Below are 26774 nucleotides of genomic sequence, written 5' to 3' on the forward strand. Positions count from 1 at the left end.
TCTCTCTCCCCTTTCTCTCTCCCTTCTCCCGTTTCTCTCTCGTCTCTCTCCCCTTTCTCTCTCCCCTCTCCCCCAGGGGCAGCATTTGGGCGTCTGGTAGGGGAGATAATGGCCACTCTCTTCCCAAACGGTATCCTGTTTGATGGGATAGTTTATCGCATCCTCCCCGGGGGCTATGCTGTCATTGGTGAGTCTCCTCTGAAGTCTCATCTTGCCTTGCTGCTGTTGCAGGGCAGCCCAGCCCCAGAAGGGACTCATCTTATCAGCTGTATGCAAGAATTTGCTATGTGTTGTCTTCGGAATTCAGCATTCTATGTGTTGGTCTTGCCAACCCCCATTGTCACACCTCTGAGAGGTTACATCATGTAGGTCTGACATCTGATTGGAGGTTAACTTTACAGTAATACTATTGGTCAACAACTCAGATGTTTATTAAAGGTTCATTGGTCTTTTTCTTATTTGTTCCTGACCTGCTGTGGTAAGATACTTTCTTTCTCTCTCTCTCCACCCTGTGAACTTTCGGGGCAAGGCCTTTCAGGCTATGGTTTCTCTCTCTCTCTCTCTGACCATGCTTGGAATAATGCCTTGTAATGCTTGTTAATGCTTTGTAACTGAAGCTGTATGCCTTGTATGTGAATCCATTCATTTTTACAAAGTAATTAAATACACTTATATTTAGAATCCATTCTCAGACATTTCTTCATTGCCTATTACTGTAACTCAACCATAGTCTATTGCATATTGTTAATTATCTTTATGAAGTGGGGTGTAAATTACTTAGTGTCTCATGTGATGTATTTATAATATACATATCAAAATGACAATGTAATTTAACACCATCTCTCCTTCCCTTTCTGCCTTGTTGTGACTCCTGATCTCTCGTTCCCTCCCTCTATACTCTCTCTTCCTCTCTCCTCCCCCTCCATCCCTCTCTCCCTTCCTCTCTCCTTCCCCTACCTCCCTCCCTTCCTCTCTCCTTCCCCTACCTCCCGCACTTCCTCTCTCCTTCCCCTCCCTTTCTCTCTCCCGCCCTCCTTATCCCAGGTGCCGCGGCCCTGACCGGGGCAGTAACCCACACAGTGTCCACGGCTGTGATCTGTTTTGAGCTGACAGGCCAGATCTCCCACATCCTGCCCATGATGGTGGCGGTGATCCTGGCCAACATGGTGGCCCAGGGCCTGCAGCCCTCCCTCTACGACTCCATCATCCAGGTCAAGAAACTGCCATACCTCCCCGAGCTCAGCCTCGGACACATCAGGTACTGGAACGGTCGCCATTATGGCTCTAATAAGTGTTTATGCAGAGAACTGTATGCCATTGTGGCTCAAACAGTTCTAGTGTACATGCAACCTTGTGTGCTATTATGAGTCAAGCAGGCACAGTTCACATATATCCTCTCTCCTCCCTCAGTAAGTACAACATCTTTGTGGAGGACATGATGGTGCGGAAGGTGAACTTCCTGTCCTCCCAGTCGACCTATCGGGAGCTGGGCTATCTGCTAGACTCCACCTCCCTCAAAACCATCCCTCTGGTCGACTCCAAAGGTGAGACATGTTATAGAATGTTTGATGCCATGCACCGTAGATGACACAAATCCATCCACTGAAATCCCTCTCTTGTCTCTCTTGACTCCTCTCTCTCTCTCTCGCTCTCTCTCTCTCTCTCTCTCTCTCTCTCTCTCTCTCTCTCTCTCTCTCTCTCTCAATTCAATTCAATTCAATTCAATTCAATTCAATTCAAGGGGCTTTATTGGCATGGGAAACATGTGTTAACATTGCCAAAGCAAGTGAGGTAGATAATATACAAAAGTGAAATAAACAATAAAAATTAACAGTAAACATTACACATACAGAAGTTTCAAAACAATAAAGACATTACAAATGTCATATTATATAATATATATATATATATATATATATATATATATATATATATATATATACAGGGTTGTAACAATGTACAAATAGTTAAAGTAGTTAAAGTCTCTCTCTCTCTCTCTCTCTACTCGCTATCTCTCTACTCTCTACTCTCTCTCTCTCTCTCTACTCTCTCTCTCTCTACTCTCTTTCTCTCCCTGTTCCCCCTGTCTTTCCTCAGAGTCTATGATCCTATTAGGGTCTATCGAGAGGACAGAGCTGCAAGCCATCTCTGATTGGTGGCTTTCGGCCGAGAGGCGTGTCTTTGAGAGGGGTCAGGGGTCACCGGGCCAGGGCTGGGAGTCCTTCACTTTCATAGACGAGGAGGGAGGAGAGGTGACAGGATGGATGGATGGATGGATGGATGGATGGATGGATGGATGGATAGATGGAATGCTTGAACGATAGCATCATATTTTTTACACTGATTAAATATCAGTATACTTATAATGTCTTTATAAACACATTTATAATGCATTATAATTATCCACAACATCATATAATACTTGGTTATGAACTTGGTCCTTTTGTCTGTTTTCCAGACCTCTCCAGTACAAGATGAACAGAATAGGCCACTCCCATCCCCCAAACCACAGGAGTCCTCCACCAATCACACCGGCTCAGGTGACATGACACATATAAAATGTCATAGAATTGGGATGTACCCACTATTTCTATTTTGTTACTAGTGCATCCATGTTTGTATTTGTATTTATTTAGGATCCCCATTAGCTGCTGCCAAGGCAAACAAATATTACATTACATTACATTTCATAACACTTTTCACAACACATTAAGTGTGTTCCCTTAGGCCACTACTCTACAACCAGATACTGTATCTACAATAAGCAATCAATACAGCAGAATCAGTGTTAGACCTGCTGTTCTATCGATTGCTCATGGGGTTTGTTTACAACAATTAACCAGCACCTTCTGTAGAAAAGTGTTGGAGTGAGAATGTTTACAAGATGTACTCACTTCTAAATGTCTGTCCTGTCTTTCAGAGAAGCGTTCCCTCCAGTCTGTGAGGGGAATATTTCAGCGCCTCTTCTCCTCTTCCTCAACCAGCCAGGCTGAAGCTCAGGTATCATTCCATATCAAGATAGAGGTTGGATGATACCACTGATACAGGGTCAGATATGTTAGAAGATGTTTTTCATTCCCATAATGGTTGAGGTTTGGATTGGGGCTAGGGCAACCTGATCCTGGATCTGTGCTTAAGGCTAACATCAACCTCAAGCTTTCCTCTGGTAGCTAATTTCCTCTGGTAGCTCAAAGAGGAGCAATATCACATTCTGTCCAGTAGGGGACACACGCTCACGTCAATGGCATGACCTTGCTATAATGTATGATATGATATGTAATGAGCAGGTTTGTCATTCTGTGTGATGGAGAAATAGCACCACAAGGGGGCATCTGATCTGACACTTTGTAAACCTGGAGAGAGAAAATAACTAAAATCTCTAAACCAACACCCCCCTCTGTCTCACACTCCCTCTTTTCTTTCTCTCTCTTTCCTCCTCTCTCTTCCGCTCTCTCTCTTTCTCTCTCCCACTCTCTTTCTCTCTCTCTTTCTCTCTCTCACTCTCTTTCTCTCTCTCTCACTCTATTTCTTTCTCTCTCTCTCTCTCTCTCTCTCTCTCTCTCTCTTCCTCTCTCCAGGAATCCATCCCACCTCCACTCACCGACACCATGTCCTCAGAGGAGGTAATGTGTCTCACTGACCCTGATCAACCTTTAACCCCTAACCCCTGATCCCTGATCCCTGACCTCTACTCCCTGACCTGGGCACTCTATGTAGCTCTAAAAGGATTCCACGAATAGAATCAAACATCATAAATGATTATTCTCTCTTTATATTGTCACTCACCCTCTCTGCTCTCTGATTGGCTAATGCAGATCAAAGCCTGGGAAGAAGAAGAGTTGGATAAGCCAATCAGTATGGAGGAGATACGGATTGATCCCTCCCCCTTTCAGCTGGTGGAGAGAACCTCCCTTCACAAGGTATCAACTGTAGCTAGCACCCTGTGCTCTCATGTAGCCACTTTAAGCCATTATAAACACTACATGCTGTAGGATATTGACAAATATGCCTCCCTCTCTCTCTCTCTCTCTGACAGACCCACACTTTGTTCTCCTTGCTGGGTCTCAGTCATGCCTATGTTACCAGCATTGGAAAACTGGTGGGAGTCGTAGCACTGAAGGAGGTGAGATCACACATCACACAAGCTCTCTCACTCTCTCCCTTTCTCTCTTTCTCTCTCTCTCTCTGTCTGTATGCCGAGTCTTCCTTTTCTGCAGTGTAGAAGCATCAGACACACAGCTTGTCCATTTGTTCTGCCTCTCTGTCATCGTTCTCTGATGATGATCTCACAGTGTCACAGTAATTACATTGGCAAGATTAGCAAACTTAGGAATGCCATACCAACAGCAAACTCTGAACCTACACACATCCATGCATAACTGACCAAATAATGAAAGACAAGCATGGTCATTTTTAATTCCGTAAAGTGAGTGTGGAAGAGGTAAAAACATTATTGTTGTCTATCAACAATGACAAACCACCTGGGAATGACAACTTGGATGGAAAATGACTGAGGATGATGGCGGACTATATTGCCACTCCTATTTGCCATCTCTTTAAACTCATCCTACAGGAAAGTGTGTTCCCTCAGGCCTGGAGGGAAGAACAAGTTATTCCACTACCTAAGAATAGCAAATTACCCTTTTCTGGTTCAAACAGCCAACCAATCAGCCTGCTACCAACCCTTACTAAACGTTTGAATAACATTTTTGACCAGAGACAATGCTATTTCACAGTAGACAAATGACTTTCAGCATGCTTATAGAGAAGGGCACTCAACGTGCATGGCACTCACACAAATTACTGATGATTGGCTGAAAGAAATTGATACTAAAAAGATTGGGGGAGCTGTTTTGTTACCTTAGCTGTTTTGTTACCTTAGCTGTTTTGTTACCTTAGCTTTCTTGGGAACAGGAACAATGGTAGCCCTCTTGAAGCATGTGGGAACAGCAGAATGGGATAGGGATTGATTGAATATGTCCGTAAACACACCAGCCGGTCTACGCATGCTCTGAGGACACGGCTAGGGATGCCATCTGGGCCGGCAGCCTTGCGAGGGTTAACACGTTTAAATGTTTTACTCACATTGGCTGCGGTGAAGGAGAGCCTGCAGGTTTTGGTAGCGGGCCGTGTCGGTGGCACTGTATTGTCCTGAAAGCGAGCAAAGAAGCTGTTTAGTTTGTCTGGGAGCAAGACATCGGGGTCCGCGATGGGGCTGGTTTTCTTTTTGTAGTCCGTGATTGACTGTAGACCCTGCCACATAACTCGTGTCTGAGCCGTTGAATTGCGACTCTACTTTGTCTCTGTACTGACGCTTAGATTGTTTGATTGCCTTGCGGAGGGAATAGCTACACTGTTTGTATTCGGTCATGTTTCCGGTCGCCTTGCCCTGATTAAAAGCAGTGGTTCACGTTTTCAGTTTTGAGCGAATGCTGCCATCAATCTACGGTTTCTGGTTGGGGAAGGTTTTAATAGTCGCCATGGGTACTACATGCAGTTGCTAATAAACTCACTCACCGACTCAGCGTATACATCAATGTTGTTGTTCGACACTATCCGGAACATATCCCAGTCCACATGATCAAAGCAATCTTGAAGCGTGGAATCAGATTGGCCGGACCAACGTTGAACAGACCTGAGCATGGGCGTTTCCTGTTTTGGTTTCTGTCTATAGGCTGGGAGCAACAGAATGGAGTCGTGGTCAGATTTGCCAAAAGGAGGGCGAGGGAGGGCTTTGTATGCGTCGCGGAAGTTAGAGTAACAATGATCCAGGATTTTGCCAGCCCGGGTTGCGCATTCGATATGATGATACAATTTAAGGAGCGTTGTTTTCAGATTAGCCTTGTTAAAATCCCCAGCTACAATAAATGCAGACTCGGTATATGTGGTTTCCAGTTTACATAGAGTCCAATGAAGTTCTTTCAGGGCCATCGAGGTGTCTGCTTGGGGGGGATATACACGACTGTGATTATAATCAAAGAGAATTCTCTTGGTAGATAATGCAGTTGGCATTTGATTGTAAGGAATTCTAGGTCAGGTGAACAAAAGGGCTTGAGTTCCTGTATGTTGTAATGATCACACCACGACTCGTTAATCAAAAAGCATACACCCCCACCCTTCTTCTTACCAGAGAGATGTTTGTTTCTGTCGGCGCAATGCGTGAAGAAACCAGGTGGCTGTACCGACTCTGATAACGTATCCCGAGTGAGCCATGTTTCCGTAAAGCAGAGAATGTTGCAATCTATGATGTCTCTCTGGAAGATCAACCCTTGCTTTGATTTCGTCTAACTTGTTGTCAAGAGACTGGACATTGGCAAGTAGTATATTCTGGAGCAGTGGGCGATGTGCCCGTCTACGGAGCCTGACCAGAAGACCGCTCCGTCTGCCCCTTCTGCGGAGCCATTGTTTTGGGTTGCCTGCTGGGATCCGATCCATTGTCCTGGATTGTGGTCCAAACAGAGGATCCACTTCGGGAAAGTCGTATTCCTGGTTGTAATGTTGGTAAGTTGACGTTGCTCTTATATCCAATAGTTCTTCCCGGGCGGTATGTAATAAGACTTAAGATTTCCTGGGGCAACAGTGTAAGAAATAATACATAAAAAAACAAAATACTGCATAGTTTCCTAAGAACGCAAAGCGAGGCAGCCATCTCTGTTGGCGCCAGATGTTTACTTCTATGTTTTGGGTCGTTGTCCTGTTGCATCACCCAACTTCTGTGAGCTTCAATTGGCGGACAGATAGCCTAACATTCTCCTGCGAAATGTCTTGATAAACTTGGAAATTCATGTTTCCATCGATGATAGCAAGCTGTCCAGGCCCTTGTGCAGCAAAGCAGCCCCAAACAATGATGTTCCCTCCACCATACTTTACAGTTGGCATGATGTTTTGATGTTGGTTTGCTGTGCTTTTTTCTCTCCACACATAGTCTTGTGTGTTCCTTCCAAACAACTCAACTGTAATTTCATCTGTCCACAGAATATTTTGCCAGTAGCACTGTGGAACATCCAGGTGCACTTTGGCAAACTTCAGACGTGCAGCAATGTTTTTTTACAGTAGTGGCTTCTTCCATGGTGTCCTTCCATGAACACCATTCTTGTTTAGTGTTTTACGTATTGTAGACTCGTCAACAAAGATGTTAGCATGTTCCAGAGATTTCTGAATGTTTTTAACTGACGCTCTAGGATTCTCATTGAGCATTCTGTGCTGTGCTCTTGCAGTAATCTTTGCAGGACGGCCACTCCTAGGGAGAGTAGCAACAGTGCTGAACTTTCTCAATTTATAGACAGTTTGTCTTACAGTGGACTGATGAACATCAAGGCTTTTAGAGATACTTTTGTAACCGTTTCCAGCTTTATGCAAGTCAATATTTCTTAATCTTAGGTCTTCTGAGAACTCTTTTGTTCAAGGCATGGTTCACATCAGGCAATGCTTCTTGTGAATAGCAAACTGTGAGTGTTTGCATAGGCAAGGCAGCTCTAACCAACATCTCCAATCTCGTCACATTGATTGGACTCCAACTTAGCTGACTCCTGACTCCAATTAGCTTTTGGAGAAGTCAATAGCCTAGGGGTTCACATACTTTTACCAACCTACACTGTGAATGTTTAAATGATGTATTCAATATAGACAAGAAAAATACAATAATTTGTGTGTCATTTAAGCACACTATGTTTGTCTATTGCTGTGACTTAGATGAAGATCAGATCATATTTAATGACCAATTTATGCAGAAATCCAGGTAATTCCAAAGGGTTCACATACTTTTTCTTCCCACTGTATATCATGGATCGAGAGTTACATTGCCGTGAAAAAGTATTTGCCCCCTTTCTGATTTTCTATATTTAGCTTTTTTTTTATACTGAATGGTATCAGATCTTCAACCAAAACCTAATATTAGATCAAGGGAACCTGTTACAAAAAAAAAAAAAAGATACTTCTTATTATGCCTGGCAAAAACCAAACACTGCATTCCACAGTAAGAACCTCATACCAACGGTCAGCATGGTAGTGGTAGTGTGATGGTTTGGGGATGCTTTGGTGCCTCAGGACCTGAACAACTTGCCTTAATAGAAGGAACCATGAATTTTGCTCTGTATCAGAGAATTCTACAGGATAATGTCAGGCCATCCGTCTGTGAGCTAAAGCTGAAGCACAGCTGGGTCATGCAGCAAGACAATGATCCAAAACACACAATCAAGTCTACATGACAATGGCTGAAAAGCAACAGATTTGAAGTTTTGAAATGGCCTAGTCAAAGTCCAGACCTAATCCTAATTGAGATGCATGGAAGAGTGGGCCAAAATTCAGCATGGTAGCAGCGGCATGAAAGACTGATCAACAACTACAAGAAGGGTTTGGTTATAGTCATCAGCTAAAGGTGGCACAACCAGTTATTGAGTGTAAGGGGGCATTTACTTTTTCACACAGGGCCGTTTGGTGTTGCATAACTTCTATATAAAATAAATGAAATAATTATGTAATTGGTGTGTTATTTGTTCACTCAGGTTCCTTTTGATCTAATATTAGGTTTTGGTTGAAGATCGGATAACATTCCGTATCAAAAATATACAAAAGTAGAGAAAAAGGGGCAAATCCTTTTTCATGGCACTGTACCTGTCTAAGAGAAAACAGAGGGTGTTCTTTAATGGAAGCCTCTCCACGATAATCCTGGTAGAGTAAGGCATTCCCCAAGGCAGCTGTCTAGGCTCCTTACTTTTTTCCATCTTTACTAATGACCTGCCACTGTCTCTGAGTAAAGCCTGTGTATCTATGTATGCTAATGACTCAACATTAAACACGTCAACTACCACAGCAAGTGAACTCACTGCAACTCTTAACAAAGAGCAGCAATCAGTTTTAAAATGGGTGGCAAGTAATAAGCTTGTCCTAAATATTTCAAAAACTAAAAGCATTGTATTTGGTACAAATCATTCACTAAACCCTAAACCTCAACTAAATATTTAAATGAATAGTGTGGAAATTGAGAAAGTTGAGGAGACTAAACTGCTTGGAGTAACCCTGGATTGTAAACTGTCATGGTCAAAACATATGGATGCAACGTTAGCTAAGATCTGCTTTCTTGACATCACTATCAACAAAACAAGTCTTACAGGCCCTAGTTTTGTCACACCTGGACTACTGCCCAGTCATATGGACAAGTGCCACAAAGAAGAACATATGCTAATTACATTTGGCCCAGAACAGAGCAGCACGGCTGGCCCTTAAATGTACATGGAGAGCTAACATCATTAACATGCATGCCAGTCTCTCCTGGTTCAAAGTAGAGGAGAGTTTGACTGCATCACTGCTTGTCTTTGTGAGAGGTATTGACGTGTTGAAAGCACTGAGCTGTCTATTCAAACAACGAGCACACAGCTCAGACACCCATGCATAACCCACAAGCCATGCCACCAGGGGTCTCTTCACAGTCCCCAAGTCCAGAACAGACTCTGGGAAACACACAATACTACATAAGGAACAACGTGGACTGTGAAGAGACACACACACACACGCTGACACACACAGTTTACACATATGTACATTGTAAAATTATACATTTTGCATTGTAGATATGTAGTGGTGTAGTAATGTGTTGTATGATTTTTTTGGTGATGTAATTGCCCTAATCTTGTTTGGACCTCAGGAAGAGTAGCTGCTGCCTTGGCAGGAAGAAATGAGCATCCATAATAAATACACATACAAATACATGGAGCCTGTTCAGTTGGCTGTTGCTTTGCTGTTCTGTTGTACTCGAATAGTGAGTCACACTATTACACCATCAACGGTGTTCGTCTCTGACTTATCACAGCGTCACAGTAAACCTGTATTAACATGCTTTGCTTGTGTTATGACATGCTATGTTAACTAACCACTTCTATTCACTCTCTTTCCCTTCCTCTCTCCCCCTCCATCTCAATCTCTATTACCCTCCCCTCTTTCTTTATTTCTCTCTCTCCCCTTCTCCCTTCTCTCTCCCTCCATTTTCTCTTCTCCCCCTCTATATTTATCTCTCCCCTTTAATCTTTCTCTCTATCTTTCCCTCTCTCTTACCTCTCACAGTTGCAGAAGGCCATCGAGGGCTCCACCCGTAGTGGGGTAAGATTGCGCCCCCCTCTGGCCAGTTTCAGAGATGCCAACCGTAAAGCGAAGAAGCATGCGGCTCCCCCCTCCACACCCTCCTCCCCCACCAGGGACAGGGAACTGTGGGGTGAGGGGGGGAAGAGGGAGGGAGGGGGTAGTAGGAAGGAGGGGAGCGATGGGTTTAAATGGGAGGTTAAGGAAGAAAAGGGGGAGGGAGATGGAGGAAAGAGGGAGGGAGAGGTGGTAAGGTTGAAGGATGAGGTGGTTGGTACAGAGGGAGAGGGTGACATGGATGAGGCTAAGGAGGAACCCAGGGGGAACGCAGGAGAAGCAGGTGCCTCCAGTGCAGGTGCAGAGTGTGACACCTCCACCCCCAACAGCCGAGGGACAGACTGTCCCCCTCAGGAGCCTTCCTCCCCCACCTCACCACACTCCTCCTCCACTCGTATCTTCATTGTGTCATCCCTTCCTACCGTGCCGGAGACAGATGGAGAGAGGGAGAGCGAAGATTCTGAAGAGCCAATTTAGATGGCGACAGGGAATTCTGTGGATTCTGTTTCTTAAATGAAGACTTTCTCCTCTCTGGCCTCACTCCACTTACCTCATTCAGTGAGCGTTTCAAGGAGAGCGTAACAAGGAGCATCCTGGGTATTGGAGTTCTGTGCAGGCTCATTCGAGGCTCTGCAGATGTTCAGCTTACAGAGAGCAGGAAGAACAGGTGCACACAGTGCTTCTGGGACTTGTAGTTCTGGAATTTCTGGTAGCTAATAATACTTTTTGTAAGTCTCTTTCCTGATCTCAGCAGTTTTTGAAGGATTTTTTTCTACTCAAGACAAACTTCTTTTTCACTATTTCCATTTCTCAGGTTTCTCTCCGTGTCTTTAAAACTACAAAAATGGACAGATGTTCTAAGTTCTTCATCTGTACTTATCATTGTTGGTCTCCTTGTCCCGGTATTGTTGAATGTATGAATGTGTTTGTAGCTACATGGTACTGTATGTCTGTATCACTGAACTCCATGTATCTTTATGACACTGTATATGACAGCAATGAAATGTTTGATAATGAAATCACATCATTAATCATGACTCCATGTCTGTCAATGGACTGATTTATATTTGATCAAATCGATTGAACGTTTACTGATTAATGAATATACAGGCTTTAAATTATTACTGTTACCACTGTAAAGCAAATATTGAAATTGTTCATACTGATGCCTATCTACTATTCTTATGGAATACAATAAATATTTAAATGTTTTCAGTAACATTTCATTGGATTTTGAGCATGGCAATAATCAGCTCCGGCATAATACCAGAGATGCACTGTTCACTACAGTCTTGTAAAAGTTTGTCTTTAAAAAGTCTGTGGACGTATCAACACTTCCAGCTGAGAAGGTCAACAGTGTTTCAGTCTCAATTTGTTTGACATGAACATTCTCCTGACATCATAATGGCTGACAACAGCAGACAGACAGGGAGGTTTAACTGTAGGCTTCAACCATTGCTGCCAGTCCCCTGCAGGACGCTTTCTGCTGTTTCTGTGGTTGTCATGTTTGGTATGGCTTTGACAAAGAAGTTGAACAAGAAACAGATCTGGCTACCAGGCTGGGGCCCTATATCAGTACTTAAAACATATATCCATCCTTCCTTAAAGTAATCCCTGATGTCTACCAGCAAGTTTTCTACACTACCATTACATGAAGGAAGGCAGGAAGGATGGATGCACTGTCATGTATTCAGGATGAAATACACCTAGAATGTGTGTTTGGGGTTGACAGGGAGGGAATGGAAACATGATAGAAGAACTGCGTCACAAAGCCCCAGCAGGCTTTGCATCTCCGTGTTCACTGACCATAAAGAAAAGCACGCTTTCGGTGACGTTCCTCATCCTCACAATATAAAAAAACAATGTCCCTTCTCACTGTTCAAAGATGTCCACACACATACACGTCAGGATTCTCTTTGTGTGTTTATTTGCTCTTTCTCCACCGTTTTTCTTTTATTTGGATAGTGGGGAGGAGGGGGGGAGGGGGAGAAGAAAGAGAATGGAGTAGAGGGGAAAGGGATGGAAGAGGGTGTTCGCTCGTGCAGGGGAAAGAGAGAGGGGGAGGAAAAGAGAAAGATATAGGTTTACGGCCGAGGAGGAAGGGAGGGGAGACCACGTGGAAGAACCATCCCGTCACAACCTTCCCATAAGCATGCATAGGTATGGGCTTTAATATACTGGTCTTGCCAGTTTACATTGATCATCTCAAATTAAAACATTCAATCAACCCAATTGTATACAAGTGTATTTACCTCAGGGTTCTGTGCCACACAGTTCCAACTGACTACATCATTTTTTAAAAATGTATGTTTGCCTCAAATTTGGTCAATCTGTCAGATTTTTTAAACAATGTTTTCAGGCAGTGATTCTTCCAACAAGAAAACAGACAACTACATGGACAGACAGACTCAGACAAACAGAGACACAAATATACAGAACAGGTACAAAGAGAGAGCAAAGGCTAGAAAGGCCAAACGTTACGTATTGAAAGATGGCAGTAGAATCATATATAACAAGAAATCAACTGGAAATCAATCAGTCAATCAATCAACAAAGACAATCGATAAACAGGAACATTCAAGGAAATACATTTGGCTTCTTGTTGTTAGTTTATTAATTAAGTTCTTAATCGTCAAAATAATCTATAAAATATCTTTGTTGATGTAGTATCATTCTCTGGGTCCATGTTGGTGCTTTCAAAGAAGCAGAACAATCTCTCTGGGGTCAAAGGTCTATCACTACAGAAAGTCCCAAGGACAACACACAGAACAATACTGCTTCAAAAAGACTTACCTACAATAAATAATAAACTATGTACAGGCTGTCATGTTATTCCTCCCCCCAAATAATCATGAAATAAATAAATTAATAAGAGTGGTTGGGTAAAGACATCCTGTAGGTTGTAGCTCTCAGAGCCAGTCTGAGACAGACAGGTGAAGGCTAATGCATAACACAAACTGAAGAACACCACAAGGTTGCAGCTCACCAGAACCATCTGTTAGAAGTAGGGGCGCTGAGTCTATCCTGGTCAGGTCACGTGGTCAGGATAGACTCCTAGCCTTGGTTAGTTCTAACACCAATATGCATCCTGTCTTGCAGACACGTCATACGTGTCATGACAGCTGATGTACACTTATGACTAGTAGCCTAAAGGAAGTTGTGTGGTTGAGGTTGCGTTGTCATTGCCTGGGTGATCGTGGCAGCTGTGACATGAATCTTCATGACTGGTTATGACTATATAAATGACATCATTGTGTGTTTCATGATGGACAGCTCCAGGGAAGAGGTGAGTAACCTTAACCCTAGCCCTTGTCCTGGAGGGATGCAGTCAGTGTGTGCAGGGTTTTGTTCCAGACCAGCTTTAACACAACTGATTACAATTAATTGTGGCCACATTGTAGCCCTCCAGAAGTTTTCACTGTCTGTTTGTCCGATCAGAGAGAGCCCCAACCAACACGAAACTGCTCTACATCAACCACACATATTCTGTCTTATACTGGAGGACGTGTCAATCATTCAGTAGAAAAATAAACATTGTCCCAACATTGCATAAATAATCAATCAATAAATGAATGAATTCAAGTCATTAAACCTTTAATCTATCTTAATGTTTTTTTCACACAATCATCAGAGTGAAAGGAGAAGGTTGTTCGCCGTCAAATAATAGTAATATTAATAATAATATTAATAAGAATAATAATAATAATAATAACTGCTATTGTTGTGGTTTTTATTAGTGACACGTGCACAGATACTCCAGACCAGTATCTCCAAAATTCCACTATTCTATCATGTCTCTGAACTTCACTACCATTCCTCCGTTGGGATACACACTTTCCTCTTCAGGAAATACACACGCTAACTCAAACGTCACACTCGACTCAGGCAGAGTTTTGCTCCATCGTTGTAGTCACCATGAGCAGGAAGATACCGGTTCTGTTCGGTTCTAGTGTTTGGTTCTTCTATTCAGTTCTATTCCCTGATTGACTTCAATGTTCTCCTTAGACCCAGTCAAATGAGGTCCTTTGCATTATTTTAAAGCAATATTCCGATATCCAATACTTTAACGTTCACACTATTTACAATGTTGACATTCCACTATCCTTTTCCTTTTACTTGTGTGGTGATAGAAACCAATCTAAACGCAATACGCTTCATTTGGGAGCTCAGGAAGATTCCCAAAGGAAAGAGCTGGGACTGAGACGTGTAGAAAATAAAGAAACTGTTGCAGTGGGGACTGTGAGAGATGGTTTATATCCTCTCTCATTAGTATTTACATCTATCTGACAGTAGTGGCCACAAGCCGTTTAGGAGACCTGTGTTTGGCTCCTCATTAATTAGTTACAATTTTGAAGATGTGTTTTTCCCTTCTAAGAATCAGCACCCCATTCAAACAGCTCTATCCTACACCTTTCAGAGAAAAAAATTATCCTCATCTTTTCTCCACAAAGAAAAGCTTGGTATTGTCCCCAAGAGCTGACATCAAAACAACAATCTGGGTTAAAACAGAAGCACATCTCAATCTAAATCCTCTTTCTGTTGGTGCCAAAACATTCCAGAGCACTCCCTCTTCCTCCAGCCATCTCTAGTTTGGAACCTGGAACAACAGCTCGGAATCCATCTCGTCTAGTGGTTCTGTTTTGGTTCTTGGTGATGCTAAGAGCTCTTTCTGAACAGTAATCAAGGACATTGACGTGTGACAGAGTCCAAAGGCAGCCTCTGATCTGTTGGATGGCATCAGTGCAAAGGGATTCGCTACTACAGCTCTGTCTCTTCACCATTCACTCCATGACACGGACCTGTCAGTCATGATGCACAGTCAAGCAGACTACAAGGAGCTCCATGCCCTGAGTCTTCTCTGGCCAGCCGTGTCCTAGGTTCAGTGCAAAGTCTATACAGTTCACTATAGGACAGGTACTCCATAGTATTCTGAAGAAACATACGGAAAGACAGAGTAGGAAGCACACTATCTTACTGTACAGTACATTCCTTTAACTGTGCAGTGCTGTGTGTGTGGCCGACAGGCCTGCAGCCTTTATGTACCTTGGACATCTGGAGAACACAGCAACATAGTAACGTTGTTGTCTTTCTAACTGTGTTAGGAGGGTTCAAGTAGATTTCACTGCAGTGGTTAGGTTGCAGAGAGCCAATTTGGATTTAAATCATTTTTGGGGATAATCGAATAGGTGTAATTTTTAGGGGGTTATGATGAACCCAACCTACTAAAGTTGCTCTGTATTCATGCAGTTAGTTCTATAAGTGTTGTGGATGCTAGATGTGAATGACATAAGAGGATAACATGTGAGTTTCTGTTCTTCAAGTTATGGGGTTGACATTATTCTATTTGATGTGTTGAGTGTAAGCTGTAAACAGAGTAGTTCTCCCATTGAGAGATAGTGTTTTTTAAAAACAGTGATTTTGATATATATTCTTTTATCATTCACTTATACATAGATTTTTGTGTTGTCATGATTGTTTTCTTTGTTAGAAAATCATTGTTGTCATGATAATGTTTTATTACTATAGATGTAATGATCATTATCATATTTGACGCTGGACTGGATAAAGTCTTGTTTAAAAAGCATGCGCGTTTCAATTCCCTCCTCCTCCGTTTCCTCTTCCTGATGCAAATGTCTCAAGCTCAGCTGCTCCTCTTCTTTTTATCGTCCCCTCATACCTCCTTTTTCTCGCTCAGTCTTTTTTCCCTCCCTCTATTCATCCCTCCCTCTATTCATTCCTCCCTCTATTCATCCCTCCCTCTATTCATCCCTCCCTCCTCCTTCTGTCTGGGAATGTAGGCTTCCAAAAAAAGTTGTCCGTTGGACCAGCTGTTGTCACTGCGTGAGTCTGTTTCCAATCTTCCTCCTCTGCTCTTCAGTGGTCACAAGAGTTTATATCCCATCAAAAATGTGTTTGATACCTGAAAAGGAACAGATTTATTGATAAATATTTCATTATTATGATAAGTCATTCCTGACGCTGAGGGTCAGTCTGTCACGTCTCTCAGGGCAATCTGTCGATCAGTTGGTTGCCATGGCAGCAACAGCAGACCCTTGCTTCTCTTCCTTCTCCTCTAGAATCTGGATGCCTCCACAGCTGACATCAGAGGCCTTCCGCTCTGTGATTTGCTGTGCTGGTTGCCCTGGACTACTGCGCCCCGGACTACGTTGCCCAGGACTACGTTGCCCAGGACTACTGCCCCCGGAGGTGACGGCTTCATCTCTCTGTGTTAGAGTGGCAGACTCCGGCTCCATGCAGAGTGTTAGCTCCTCGTCCTGTTCAGGGGACAGAGCAGGGGCTTGGTCAGGGGATGACACTTACAGAACATTCAGGGAGAAACTTTTTGAATATAACAGATACTGCATGATTCTCTGACCATGGAGAGGAGAAAGCAAGGGTGTATTCACGAGTTCAGATGGAAATGTCTCTCTGTCATACAGTACCAGTCAAAAGTTTGGACACACCTATTCATTCAATGGTTTTTCTTTATTTTTGACTATTTTCTACATTGTAGAATAATAGTGAAGACATTAAAACTATGAAATAACACATATGGAATCACACAGTAACCAAAAATGTGTAGATGGATTTTAGATTTTAGATTATTCAAAGTAGCCACCCTTTGCCTTGATGACAGCTTTGTACACTCTTGGCATTCTCTCAACCAGCTTCATCTTGAATGCTTTTTCAACAGTCTTGAAAGAGTTCCCAGATATGCTGAGCACTTGTTGACTGTTTTTCCTTCACTCTGTGGTCCAACTCATCCCAAACCATCTCAATTGGGTTGAGGTCTGGTGATTGTGGAGGCCAGGTCATCTCCATCACTCTCATTTTTGGTCAAATAGCCCTTACACAGTCTGGAAATGTGTTGGGTCATTGTCCTGTTGAAAAACAAATGATAGTCCCACTAAGCGCAAACCAGATGGGATGGCGTATCGCTGCAGAATGCTGTGGTAGCCATGCTGGTTACTTGTGCCTTGAATTCTAAATAAATCACTGACAGTGCCACCAGCAAAGCATACCATCACACCTCTGCCTCCATGCATCACGGTGGGAACCACACATGCGGAGATCATCCATTCAACTACTCTGCGTCTCACAAAGACACGGTTGGAACATGGTTGGAACCAAAAATCTCAAATTTGGACTCATCAGACCAAAAGGACAGATTTCCACTGGTCTAATGTCCATTGCTCGTGTTTCTTGTCCCAAGCAAGTCTCTTCTTATTATTGGTGTCCTTTTTTTATTGCAAAAATTCGACCATGAAGGCCTGATTCACGGAGTCTCCTCTGAACAGTTGATGTTGAGATGTGTCTGTTACTTGAACTCTGTGAAGCATTTATTTGGGATGCAATTTCTGATGCTGGTAACTCTAATGAACTTATCCTCTGCAGCAGAGGTAACTCTGGGTCTTCCTTTCCTGTGGAGGTCCTCATGAGAGCCAGTTTCATCATAGTGCTTGATGGTTTTTGCGGCTGCACTTGATGAAACTTTCAAATTTCCGGATTGACTGACCATATTTAAAGGAATGATTGACTGTCATTTATTTTTTGCTGGACTTGGTCTTTTACCAGATAGGGCTATCTTCTGTATACCCACCCTACCTTGTCACAACACAACTGATTGGCTCAAATGCATTAAGAAGGAAAGATTTTCCACAAATGAACTTTTAACAAGGCACACCTGTTAATTGAAATCCATTCCAGGTGACTACCTCATGAAGCTTGTTGAGAGAATGACAAGAGTGTGCAAAGCTGTCAACAAGGCAAAAGGTGGCTACTTTGAAGAATCTGAAATATAAAATATATTTTGATTTGTATAACACGTTTTTGGTTACTACATGATTCCATATGTGTTATTTCATAATTTTGATGTCTTCACTATTATTCTACAATGTAGAAAATAGTAAAAATAAAGAAAACCCCAGGAATGAGTAGGTGTGTCCAAACTTTTGACTGGTACTGTATATTAAAGCATCAAGGATATACCTCTCTGCAGTTTTCAAAAATCATCGATGTGGATTAAATGCATAGAAATATAATGAATAGAATGGATGAATCATTGTCTTGAATGTGGACTCCTGTTCTATTTATTTTATTTCTATGCATTTAATCCTATCCGATAGGCGAAGTCCAGATAGATATTTTTTTTTAAACTGGGCCCTGATAACTCTGTGACCTAATATGAGCTCACCTTCAGTTCATCTTCCTCCTCTTGCTGCTCCAGCAGAGGGGAATGTTCGGTCCCCGCCCCCTCATCCCCAGACGGAACATTCAGAGCCGCCTCCACCACCGCTGCCACGCCTATGTTGTACCCTCCAATATCAGCGTGATAGGATCCTGTCTGGCCCGCCCCCCACAGGTCCACCAATGGGGCGTGGGTGGCAGGGGCCAGGCTATGGATGGTGCTGTTGGGCGTGGCTTGCAACGAGTGGTTGGCGCTGTGCAGCCTTTGCTCCAGAGACTGTGGAGAGAAAGAAGAGAAAATGAGGAGCTGGAGGTAGGTAGAGGTTCCCCTTCACCACTGATACAGGATCAGATATTTGTTTATCCCCCTAATGGTAAAGAATCTGGAAATATGATCCTAAATCTGTGGTTAAGGGTTTCTTCCTTTGAGCGTAATGTTGAATTGAAAGGGACAGTGTAATTGTGTTGTACTAAGAAGTGAGATACAATAATGAATCTCTGACGATATTACCATATCAAAGGCCGAATTCAGTATTCTTGTCTCGAAAAACACTAAAAAACAAAATGTCAGCTGCCCGACTACACCATGAATGAATATTGTCTATCCATGGAAATAAATTGTTAATGCTTTCCTCTCATTTTAGACTGTTGTTTTTCCTCACCTGTTGTTGCTGATACAGGAGCTGCTGTTGCTGGTAGTGCTGTATCTGTTGTAGCTGCTGCAGCTGCTGGAGCTGACTCTGCTGCTGTAGGTTGAACTGCTGCTGCTGCTGCTGCTGCAACGCGTTCCCATCATACCCATCACAGGAAGTCCCGCCCTGCTGCATCACGTAGGAGCCAGCAGCGGGAGAGGCCACTCCGGAGGGCTCGTTGCTGATTGGCTCCCAGGCGTCAGAGGAGGAGAGGCAGTAGAGGCCCTGGGCAACATAGGTGTTGGGCCACATGTCCGCAGAGGAGTGGTGCAATATCTGGTCTGAGAAGATGAAAATAATGAGAAAATAGAAGAGTGAAGAGGCGGGATAAGTGGTAGATTGTCCTTGACGGATGCACTACATTGGACCTCATGGATATCAAACTGCAAATAAATCTACAATGCTGACATCAGCCTTTTCCCGAAAGAGGAAACCTGAAGAGGAATCATGTGATATCCCTGGGGGACACCCCAACCCTCTCAGACCCAAATTTATAATTGAGAAAATGACTTTACTTGAACAATCCCCAGACAGACACCAAGTGTAGCTACACCGAGTAGTCCAATACATCAGCATTATGACTCTGTATAGCCATTGGGGAGTCTATCTGCCCTGCATTAAAATGACATATAATTCAGCCAATAGCACGGCTGATATGAATAAGAGTGAGTCATAGTAGTTTTTGCCATCTCATATTCCAATCTGGTTTTGTTACGGATGAACAAGGCGACTAATATCCCCCACTGACTGATAACAACATTAACACTTTTGAAGTATGGTAGCCATTTTGTGCGAAGGAGGAAAATAAATGGAGGAAAACATCAGTTTGTGTGTTGCCAATGCCGTTATATACAAAAAAAGCTGTCAAACACAAAAGGATGAGGTAAATCACACTTATTCGCCGACACGTCTTTGTGACATTGGCCTAACAAGTTTCAGTTAGAGGAATGGTGTATATACATGATCTGAGTTGATATGGCGGTGCTAAGAGTTAGCAAGCATCATGCCGGCAACCTCACATGATATCACTTTAATGATGACTCAAAACTGTCAAAATACATCCAGAGACAGCCTTTTAATAAGAACATTCTACAGTTATTTGACTTCAATATAATTACATGAAATAACTGGCCTGAAGTTGTGATTCAACCAATGATCATCACACAGCCTCAAGGCCATTTGTTATCTCTCAATAACAAACCACAGGGAGAAAACCACATTATGATTTCAACATGTCTCCATGTCTGAACGCCTCTTTGCATGAGAAGGAGAAATACAGGAGCACCGTAACGGACAGCACAGCGATGTGGAATAATAATGACCAAGTGGACTATTTATACAGTGGAAATCCCTGGTCTTGCATTCCCCCAGGCTGTGTTTGTGAATCTGAAATTAGCACAGCATTAACCCTCCAGGCTGAGACGGAATAAGATGCCTTCGTTACTGAGCAAAACGACGCATAGTGTAGCCCACACACTACACTCCAGCGTTGCCTGATCTCAAGCCTATGCATGAACGTGTTTGTCTGCACATTTTAGACAAGGTTCCGCAGTGCAGGATCCTGTTTAGCTCCTTAAACTATCCCTTAAACTTGGTTGCCCTAGTTGATTTGTGCTACTGTAGTTTGTCAAGCATATTTGTAGTCCCTTACCTTGACTGACATGCTCGTTTAGAGGCTATATTTATAGTCCTTTACCTCAACTGTCATTTGGTTGTTTAGAGGTCATATTTGTAGTCCCTTACCTCGACTGACATGCTCGTTTAGAGGCTATATTTATAGTCCTTTACCTCAACTGTCATTTGGTTGTTTAGAGGTCATATTTGTAGTCCCTTACCTCGACTGACATGCTCGTTTAGAGGCTATATTTATAGTCCTTTACCTCAACTGTCATTTGGTTGTTTAGAGGTCATATTTGTAGTCCCTTACCTCGGCTGGTGATGCTCTCCTGGTTAACCTCGCTGAGGTGGGCCACACTGCCCTGGTTAGACCCTGACCTCATGCTCTCTCCATCCATGGAGGTCCAGGCCATGAGCGTTGCCTGGGAGATGGCAAACTGCTGCAGGATACCTGGAGTGCAGAGGGTAAGTCAGGGTCATTGTAACGGCACAGTTGGCTGCTGCCTTCCCTCAGCACCTTAATGATTTAATATCTATGGCTAATTTAAATAAAGATGTAATATGTAGTCTATTTAATATCTATGGTTATGCTCTGCCTAGGCCAATGTTGACATATTTGGCTGGTGTTATGCCATGCCGATTAGCTGACCTATAAACAGTCTGGTTATGACGTGGCGTTCAACACATGAGAACCCTTTTTCCAAAAGGCTTGATTTTGTGAGGGTTTCCTCTGAACACCACCTTGGTTGTATAGATCAGCATCAACCACACATATTGCTTCTGTCATCTCTCACAGTGACAAATTCCCCTCCCCCTCTGACCTGCGGTGAAGCGAGCCTCCTTCTCCCCGTCGCTGAGGTCGCTGTAGGCGTCGCTCTCCAACCGTCTCTCCATCTCCTGCTCTGCTGTGGACTTGCGTGGGACGGAGACACCCCCCGGGCCCACCACAGACATGTCCCAGTTCTGCCACTCGATCATGTGTGCCATCCGGCCTTGGGCCATGGATGTAGGCTTGGTCACCTTGTCCTTCATGGAGCGATTCACACCTGGGGAGGGGGGAGAAGTGAAGAGGGATGTAGGGATTGATGCGGGTATTGGGGAGGGTTAGAAGGGTGAAAGTGAATTAAGGGAGGGTTGGAGGGATATTAAGGGGTTTAGAGAAGGGGTGAATGTGGAGTTTGGGGGAGTTAGGAGACAGGCATCAGGTTGGAGAGAGAGGGGGAAGGAAACAGATGAGATATTATGTTATTATTCCACATTTAGGTCTGTCTGATCCTGTCAGTATTTAGCTGGTGCTGATAAGGGCCTCTGGATGAGTGGTTAAATGAGCGGCTTAATGAACATGCTTTAGATTCATGGCTGAATGAATAGGGAAGAGATGCTTATAATGTAGATGAGATGACGTGTGGAACCGAGGAGGATGATGGGGCACAGGGAGGAGCAAATGGATACGTCTGCTCTGGGAGAGGTGCATCATGGGACAGAGGAGGTTAATTGGGGTGAGATGGCCAGAGGCGTGTCAGTAATGAGAGGTTGGCTTGTTGACATGATAGCTTTCACACCTCTGCTAAGCTGCCTGCGCTGGCTAAGCAGAAACCCCACTCCCCCTGCAGTGTCTGTTAAGACATCCTCAGCTGATGCATACAGTGCACTGCGGAAGACACTCTACTTTAGAAATCATGTTCCGCCATGACGGTCTGTATTCTGTCTGCTGGTTACATTATGGCTTTGCTCAGTAATTAATGTGTCCAAGTCAATATATGATGAGTTAGCAGTTCACTACATTCCAATACACATTTCAACTGCACCACACTGCGCAGTGCACAATGCACATTACATAATTATACACACTTTAACACACAGACACAAACTCAGACTACACTCAGAGACAGTAGACACATCACACAGACACTAGAGTAGTTCAACGCTGCTTAACAACCACTTAACAGACAAACAACTACACCTCCCACTCACCTCTTGTTAACTCAACAAGCCACATAACAATGTATTGTGGGTAGTGTATTTTTTTATAGGGTTGTTGTTAGGTTTAAGTGTTATTCCACCAATGACTGGGGGGTCAGCCATTGACGAGTATTATCATTATGGAGAGAGGAAGTGAATCAGGGGAACCCACTCTGGGGCCATGTTGGCTCCAGCGCCTGTCCAGGCGGGAGCTGACATGGGGTCAGTTTACCAGTTACAGGACAGACACACACCTGACACACCTGTCAGTGAGGACTTAGCCAGAGCACCGATCCCGTAGTTATTGGAGTTGTTCCTCTTCAGACGAGGCAGGATGGACGTGGTGTCTTCCATAGACAGCTAGAGGAGTGAGGGAAGAGGATGACAGAGAGATGGAGGAAGAGATGTGTGCCACAGAAGCACACAGAGTTCAGAGGGTAGGTGAGAGGAGAAGTTAGGTCGATACTGGGTTAATACAGCGTCAAAAAGAAACAATGTCATCATTTGACAAAAAAAATCTTAATTTCCCGAGGTCGTTGTTTGAACAACTTCGTGCTGAAGTGCATTATGGGGAGTGTTGTTTTTTATAATCTGCAATCAATAAAAACATAGTGCACATTCACACTGGTTGATTGTTTGCTGTGGTCACTACAGTGCACAGTGCACTACTACATTGAGAGAGTGTATAGAGAGAGTTAGATGGGAGGGGAACTGTATAGAGAGAGTTAGATACTCTATAGAGAGAGTTAGATGGGAGGGGAACTGTATAGAGAGAGTTAGATACTCTATAGAGAGAGCTAGATGGGAGGGGAACTGTATAGAGAGAGTTAGATACTCTATAGAGAGAGTTAGATGGGAGGGGAACTGTATAGAGAGAGTTAGATACTCTATAGAGAGAGCTAGATGGGAGGGGAACTGTATAGAGAGAGTTAGATACTCTATAGAGAGAGCTAGATGGGAGGGGAACTGTATAGAGAGAGTTAGATACTCTATAGAGAGAGCTAGATGGGAGGGGAACTGTATAGAGAGAGTTAGATACTCTATAGAGAGAGCTAGATGGGAGGGGAAGTGAGGGGACGAAGTAGTAGGTTACCTAAGGTGAGTTCAATCAAATAAGTCAAAACAAATAGATAGAGAAATAAAGGTAGATGAAGGAATGATGTCACAACACTTACATTGATTCTTTCCCATGAAAAGTCTGAACATCCATGCTGAAGGAGAAAAATAGGAGGAGAGAGGGGGATGGGGAAAGAAGGAGCAGGAAAGAATAAGAGAGTAGGAACAAGAGACAAGTAGAGAAAGACGTACACAAGCATGGAAGAAATGGGAGGAGACAAAGAGGAGGAGGAGAGAAGTGATAGTGACAGGGGTAGAGTAGTATAACCAACATGCAGAAATAGAAAGAAGGATAGGAGAGGGAAAGAGGGAGAAGATCGCAAAGAGACAAATACAAGGTTTTACCAGAAAGACAGAGGAGAAGAGTCAAAGGCCAAAAAGATAGAGGAAGAGAAGAGTCAAAGACCAAAAAGATAGAGGAGGAGAGACAGACCAGAAAGAGAGAGGAGAGGAGACAAAGACCAGAAAGATAGAGGAGGAGAGACAAAGACCAGAAAGATAGAGGAGGAGAGGAGTCAAAGCCCAGAAAGATAGAGGAGGAGAGACAAAGACCATAAAGACAGAAAGGAGTCAAAGACGAGAAAGATGGAGGAGAGACAAAGACCAGAAAGATAGAGGAGGAGAGTCAAAGCCCAGACAGATAGAGTAGGAGAGTCAAAGCCCAGAAAGATAGAGGAGGAGAGGCAAAGACCAGAAAGATAGAGGAGAAGAGACAAAGGCCAGAAAGATGGAGAAGAGGAGACAAAGGCCAGAAAGATAGAGGAGGAGAGACAAAGGCCAGAAAGATGGAGGAGAGACAAAGACCAGAAAGATAGAGAGGAGTCAAAGACCAGAAAGAAGGAGAGGAGTCAAAGACCAGAAAGATGGATGAGGAGAGACAAAGACCAGAAATATAGAGGAGGAAAGGCAAAGCCCAGAAAGATAGAGGAGTCAAAGACAAGAAGGATAGAGGAGAAGAGGAAACAAAGACCAGAACGATAGAGGAGGAGAGGAGTCAAAGCCCAGAAAGATAGAGGAGGAGAGGAGTCAAAGACCAGAAAGACAGAGGAGTCAAAGACCAGAAAGATAGAGGAGGAGAGAAGTTAAAGCCCAGAAAGATAGAGGAGGAGAGGAGTCAAAGCCCAGAAGATAGAGGAGGAGAGTCAAAGCCCAGACAGATAGAGGAGGAGAGAAGTCAAAGTCCAGAAAGGCAGAGGAGGAGAAGAGTCAAAGACCAGAAAAATAGAGAGGAGACAAAGCCCAGAAAGATGGAGAGGAGAAGATTCAAAGAACAGAAAGATAGAGGAGAAGAGTCAAAGACCAGAACGACAGAGAGAAGGGAGGAGTTGAAAGCCAGATCAGTTCCATAGTATAGCAGAGTGAATATGTTATGACTGAATGATTCTCTCTCTCTTCTCATTTCCTCTTCTGGTTACATCTGACACACCAAACACTGAGCACTATCCATGCCAGTGGGGGTTGGGGGGGGCTGATACAGAAGTGTCTGTGTGCAAGCGTGTAGGCACGTGTGTGTATGAATGTGTGCACATGTGTTCATGTGTGTGCGTGCGATCTGTGTGTGTGTGTGTGTGTGTGTGTGTGTGTGTGTGTGTGTGTGTGTGTGTGTGTGTGTGCTTGCGTGTTATAACTGATGTAAGCTGGCTGATGGTAGCGGTGTCAGTGTCCTCTCTGGTGAGATCTGTGTCAGCAGACAGACAGACAGACATACAGACAGACAGACAGACAGAGACAGGGGGCTGAGGAGCAGGCTAACAGAAGGGGGATGGTGACAGTCTAGATAAGCACCAGCGTCTGTCACACCACCTCTGAGTCCTGTATCAGCTGAATTGTTCCTGACAATACAAGAGCCGGGGCCTTAGAACCAGCAGGGCGGCATGGTGCCATGTCCCCTTACAGATGTGTTCAGTCTCCAGAAAACCTAGCTCTCATGTTCTCTCTCTTATTGTTACACTCTGTCTGTCTGTCTGTCTGTCTGTCTGTCTGTCTGTCTGTCTGTCTGTCTGTCTGTCTGTCTGTCTGTCTGTCTGTCTGTCTGTGTCTGTCTGTCTGTCTGTCTGATGACACAGATGTTTCTCTCCTCTCTCTCTCCCCCACTCTTTTTTTTATTACATGTTTGAAGGGCAAGTGTGTCAGGAGAAACACATGATCGATCCACAGTACAGTACATTCAGTTTCAATTTAAATGGTCCTCTTTCTCCTGCCACAAAATCATCCAAGAAGTGCTGAAGATCATTTTAGTAACAGTATCTCAAAAGGAAGGAGAGGAGAGAGGACTTGAAAGGAGAAGTGGAGAGGAAAGGATCTGGGAAAAGAGGAGTGAGGGATGGAGTGAGAGGAGGAGAGGTGGGTGATGCCCCTACTGTTCTACAGTGAGCCAGCACTGAGGCGTGACAGAGAAGAAGCAGACGTCATAGCAACAGCAATGAGCCAACCACAGTGGTTGGTCCTCCTTCCAGCTACAGACGCCATTTTGAATGTAGAGGAAGTTAGCAAACCAACAGCAACATGTGCGCTAGCTAGCTACTCTATAAGCAGATGCAGTAGCACTCATGGCTTCAGTAGTAGAGAGCTAAAGTTGATGTTGGTCACCATCTTGGATCAAGATCCCCATTTGTGGAAGTGAGAACCCCACTGCTGGAGCCATTGGGTGTAACAGGGTGGCTGAGCTGTGTGAATTAAGAGTGATAGTTAAAGTCCTGAATGTCAGGCTTACCTGTTCCCCATCCTTTACTGGCACTCCATCTGCCGCTAAAACAGAGAGAGGGAGGGAGGGAGGGAGGGAAATAGAGAGAGAGAGAGAGAGAGAGAGAGAGAGAGAGAGAAGAAGAAGAAACGAGGAGAGATAAATCGTTTGAATTTGTTTTGGCAATGTGAATACATGCAAGTTCTTTCACACTGCCAATAGAGAGGGAGAGGGAAAAGCATGGTCAGGGGGATAAGGTGTGACTTTGGCTGTAACACTAAACAGTCATAAAACAGTAGGCTAATCATTACTGTCTAACTGTGTTAGAGAGAAGAGCATCACTTCACTGACTGACCACAGGACACTGCTACTCAACATACACCCGC

At 43.8% G+C, this 26774-nt stretch overlaps 2 protein-coding genes across 4 annotated transcripts in view; one reads left to right on the forward strand and one right to left on the reverse strand.

The window, feature by feature from the left end:
• Positions 1-11342, forward strand: part of LOC110534391 (chloride channel protein) — a 55868-nt gene extending 44526 nt beyond the window's left edge. For both annotated transcript variants that reach the window (XM_036941153.2, XM_036941148.2), the window contains exons 14-23: positions 77-187; positions 1045-1258; positions 1411-1544; positions 2098-2252; positions 2459-2540; positions 2921-3000; positions 3579-3623; positions 3816-3920; positions 4037-4123; positions 10060-11342. In XM_036941153.2, coding sequence (XP_036797048.1) covers positions 77-187; positions 1045-1258; positions 1411-1544; positions 2098-2252; positions 2459-2540; positions 2921-3000; positions 3579-3623; positions 3816-3920; positions 4037-4123; positions 10060-10608 — 1562 coding nt within the window. In that variant the 3' untranslated portion in view covers positions 10609-11342. The remainder of the gene's footprint in view (positions 1-76; positions 188-1044; positions 1259-1410; positions 1545-2097; positions 2253-2458; positions 2541-2920; positions 3001-3578; positions 3624-3815; positions 3921-4036; positions 4124-10059) is intronic.
• Positions 11343-12041: 699 nt separating this feature from the next.
• LOC110537330 (uncharacterized) overlaps positions 12042-26774 on the reverse strand; it is a 40343-nt gene continuing 25610 nt past the window's right edge. The window contains exons 2-8 of one of the 2 annotated variants that reach the window (XM_036941185.2): positions 26419-26453; positions 22853-22949; positions 21449-21673; positions 20938-21078; positions 18981-19291; positions 18326-18595; positions 12042-16406 (exon numbers count right to left, since the gene is read on the reverse strand). In XM_036941185.2, coding sequence (XP_036797080.2) covers positions 16152-16406; positions 18326-18595; positions 18981-19291; positions 20938-21078; positions 21449-21673; positions 22853-22949; positions 26419-26453 — 1334 coding nt within the window. In that variant the 3' untranslated portion in view covers positions 12042-16151. Of the gene's footprint in view, positions 16407-18325; positions 18596-18980; positions 19292-20937; positions 21079-21448; positions 21674-22843; positions 22950-26418; positions 26454-26774 lie in introns of both variants that reach the window. The other variant, XM_036941174.2, reaches the window with a different exon arrangement.

The sequence above is a fragment of the Oncorhynchus mykiss genome, chromosome 2 (genome assembly GCF_057628025.1).
Source record: "Oncorhynchus mykiss isolate SJ-2025 chromosome 2, ASM5762802v1, whole genome shotgun sequence".
Classification (NCBI taxonomy): Eukaryota; Metazoa; Chordata; class Actinopteri; order Salmoniformes; family Salmonidae; genus Oncorhynchus; species Oncorhynchus mykiss.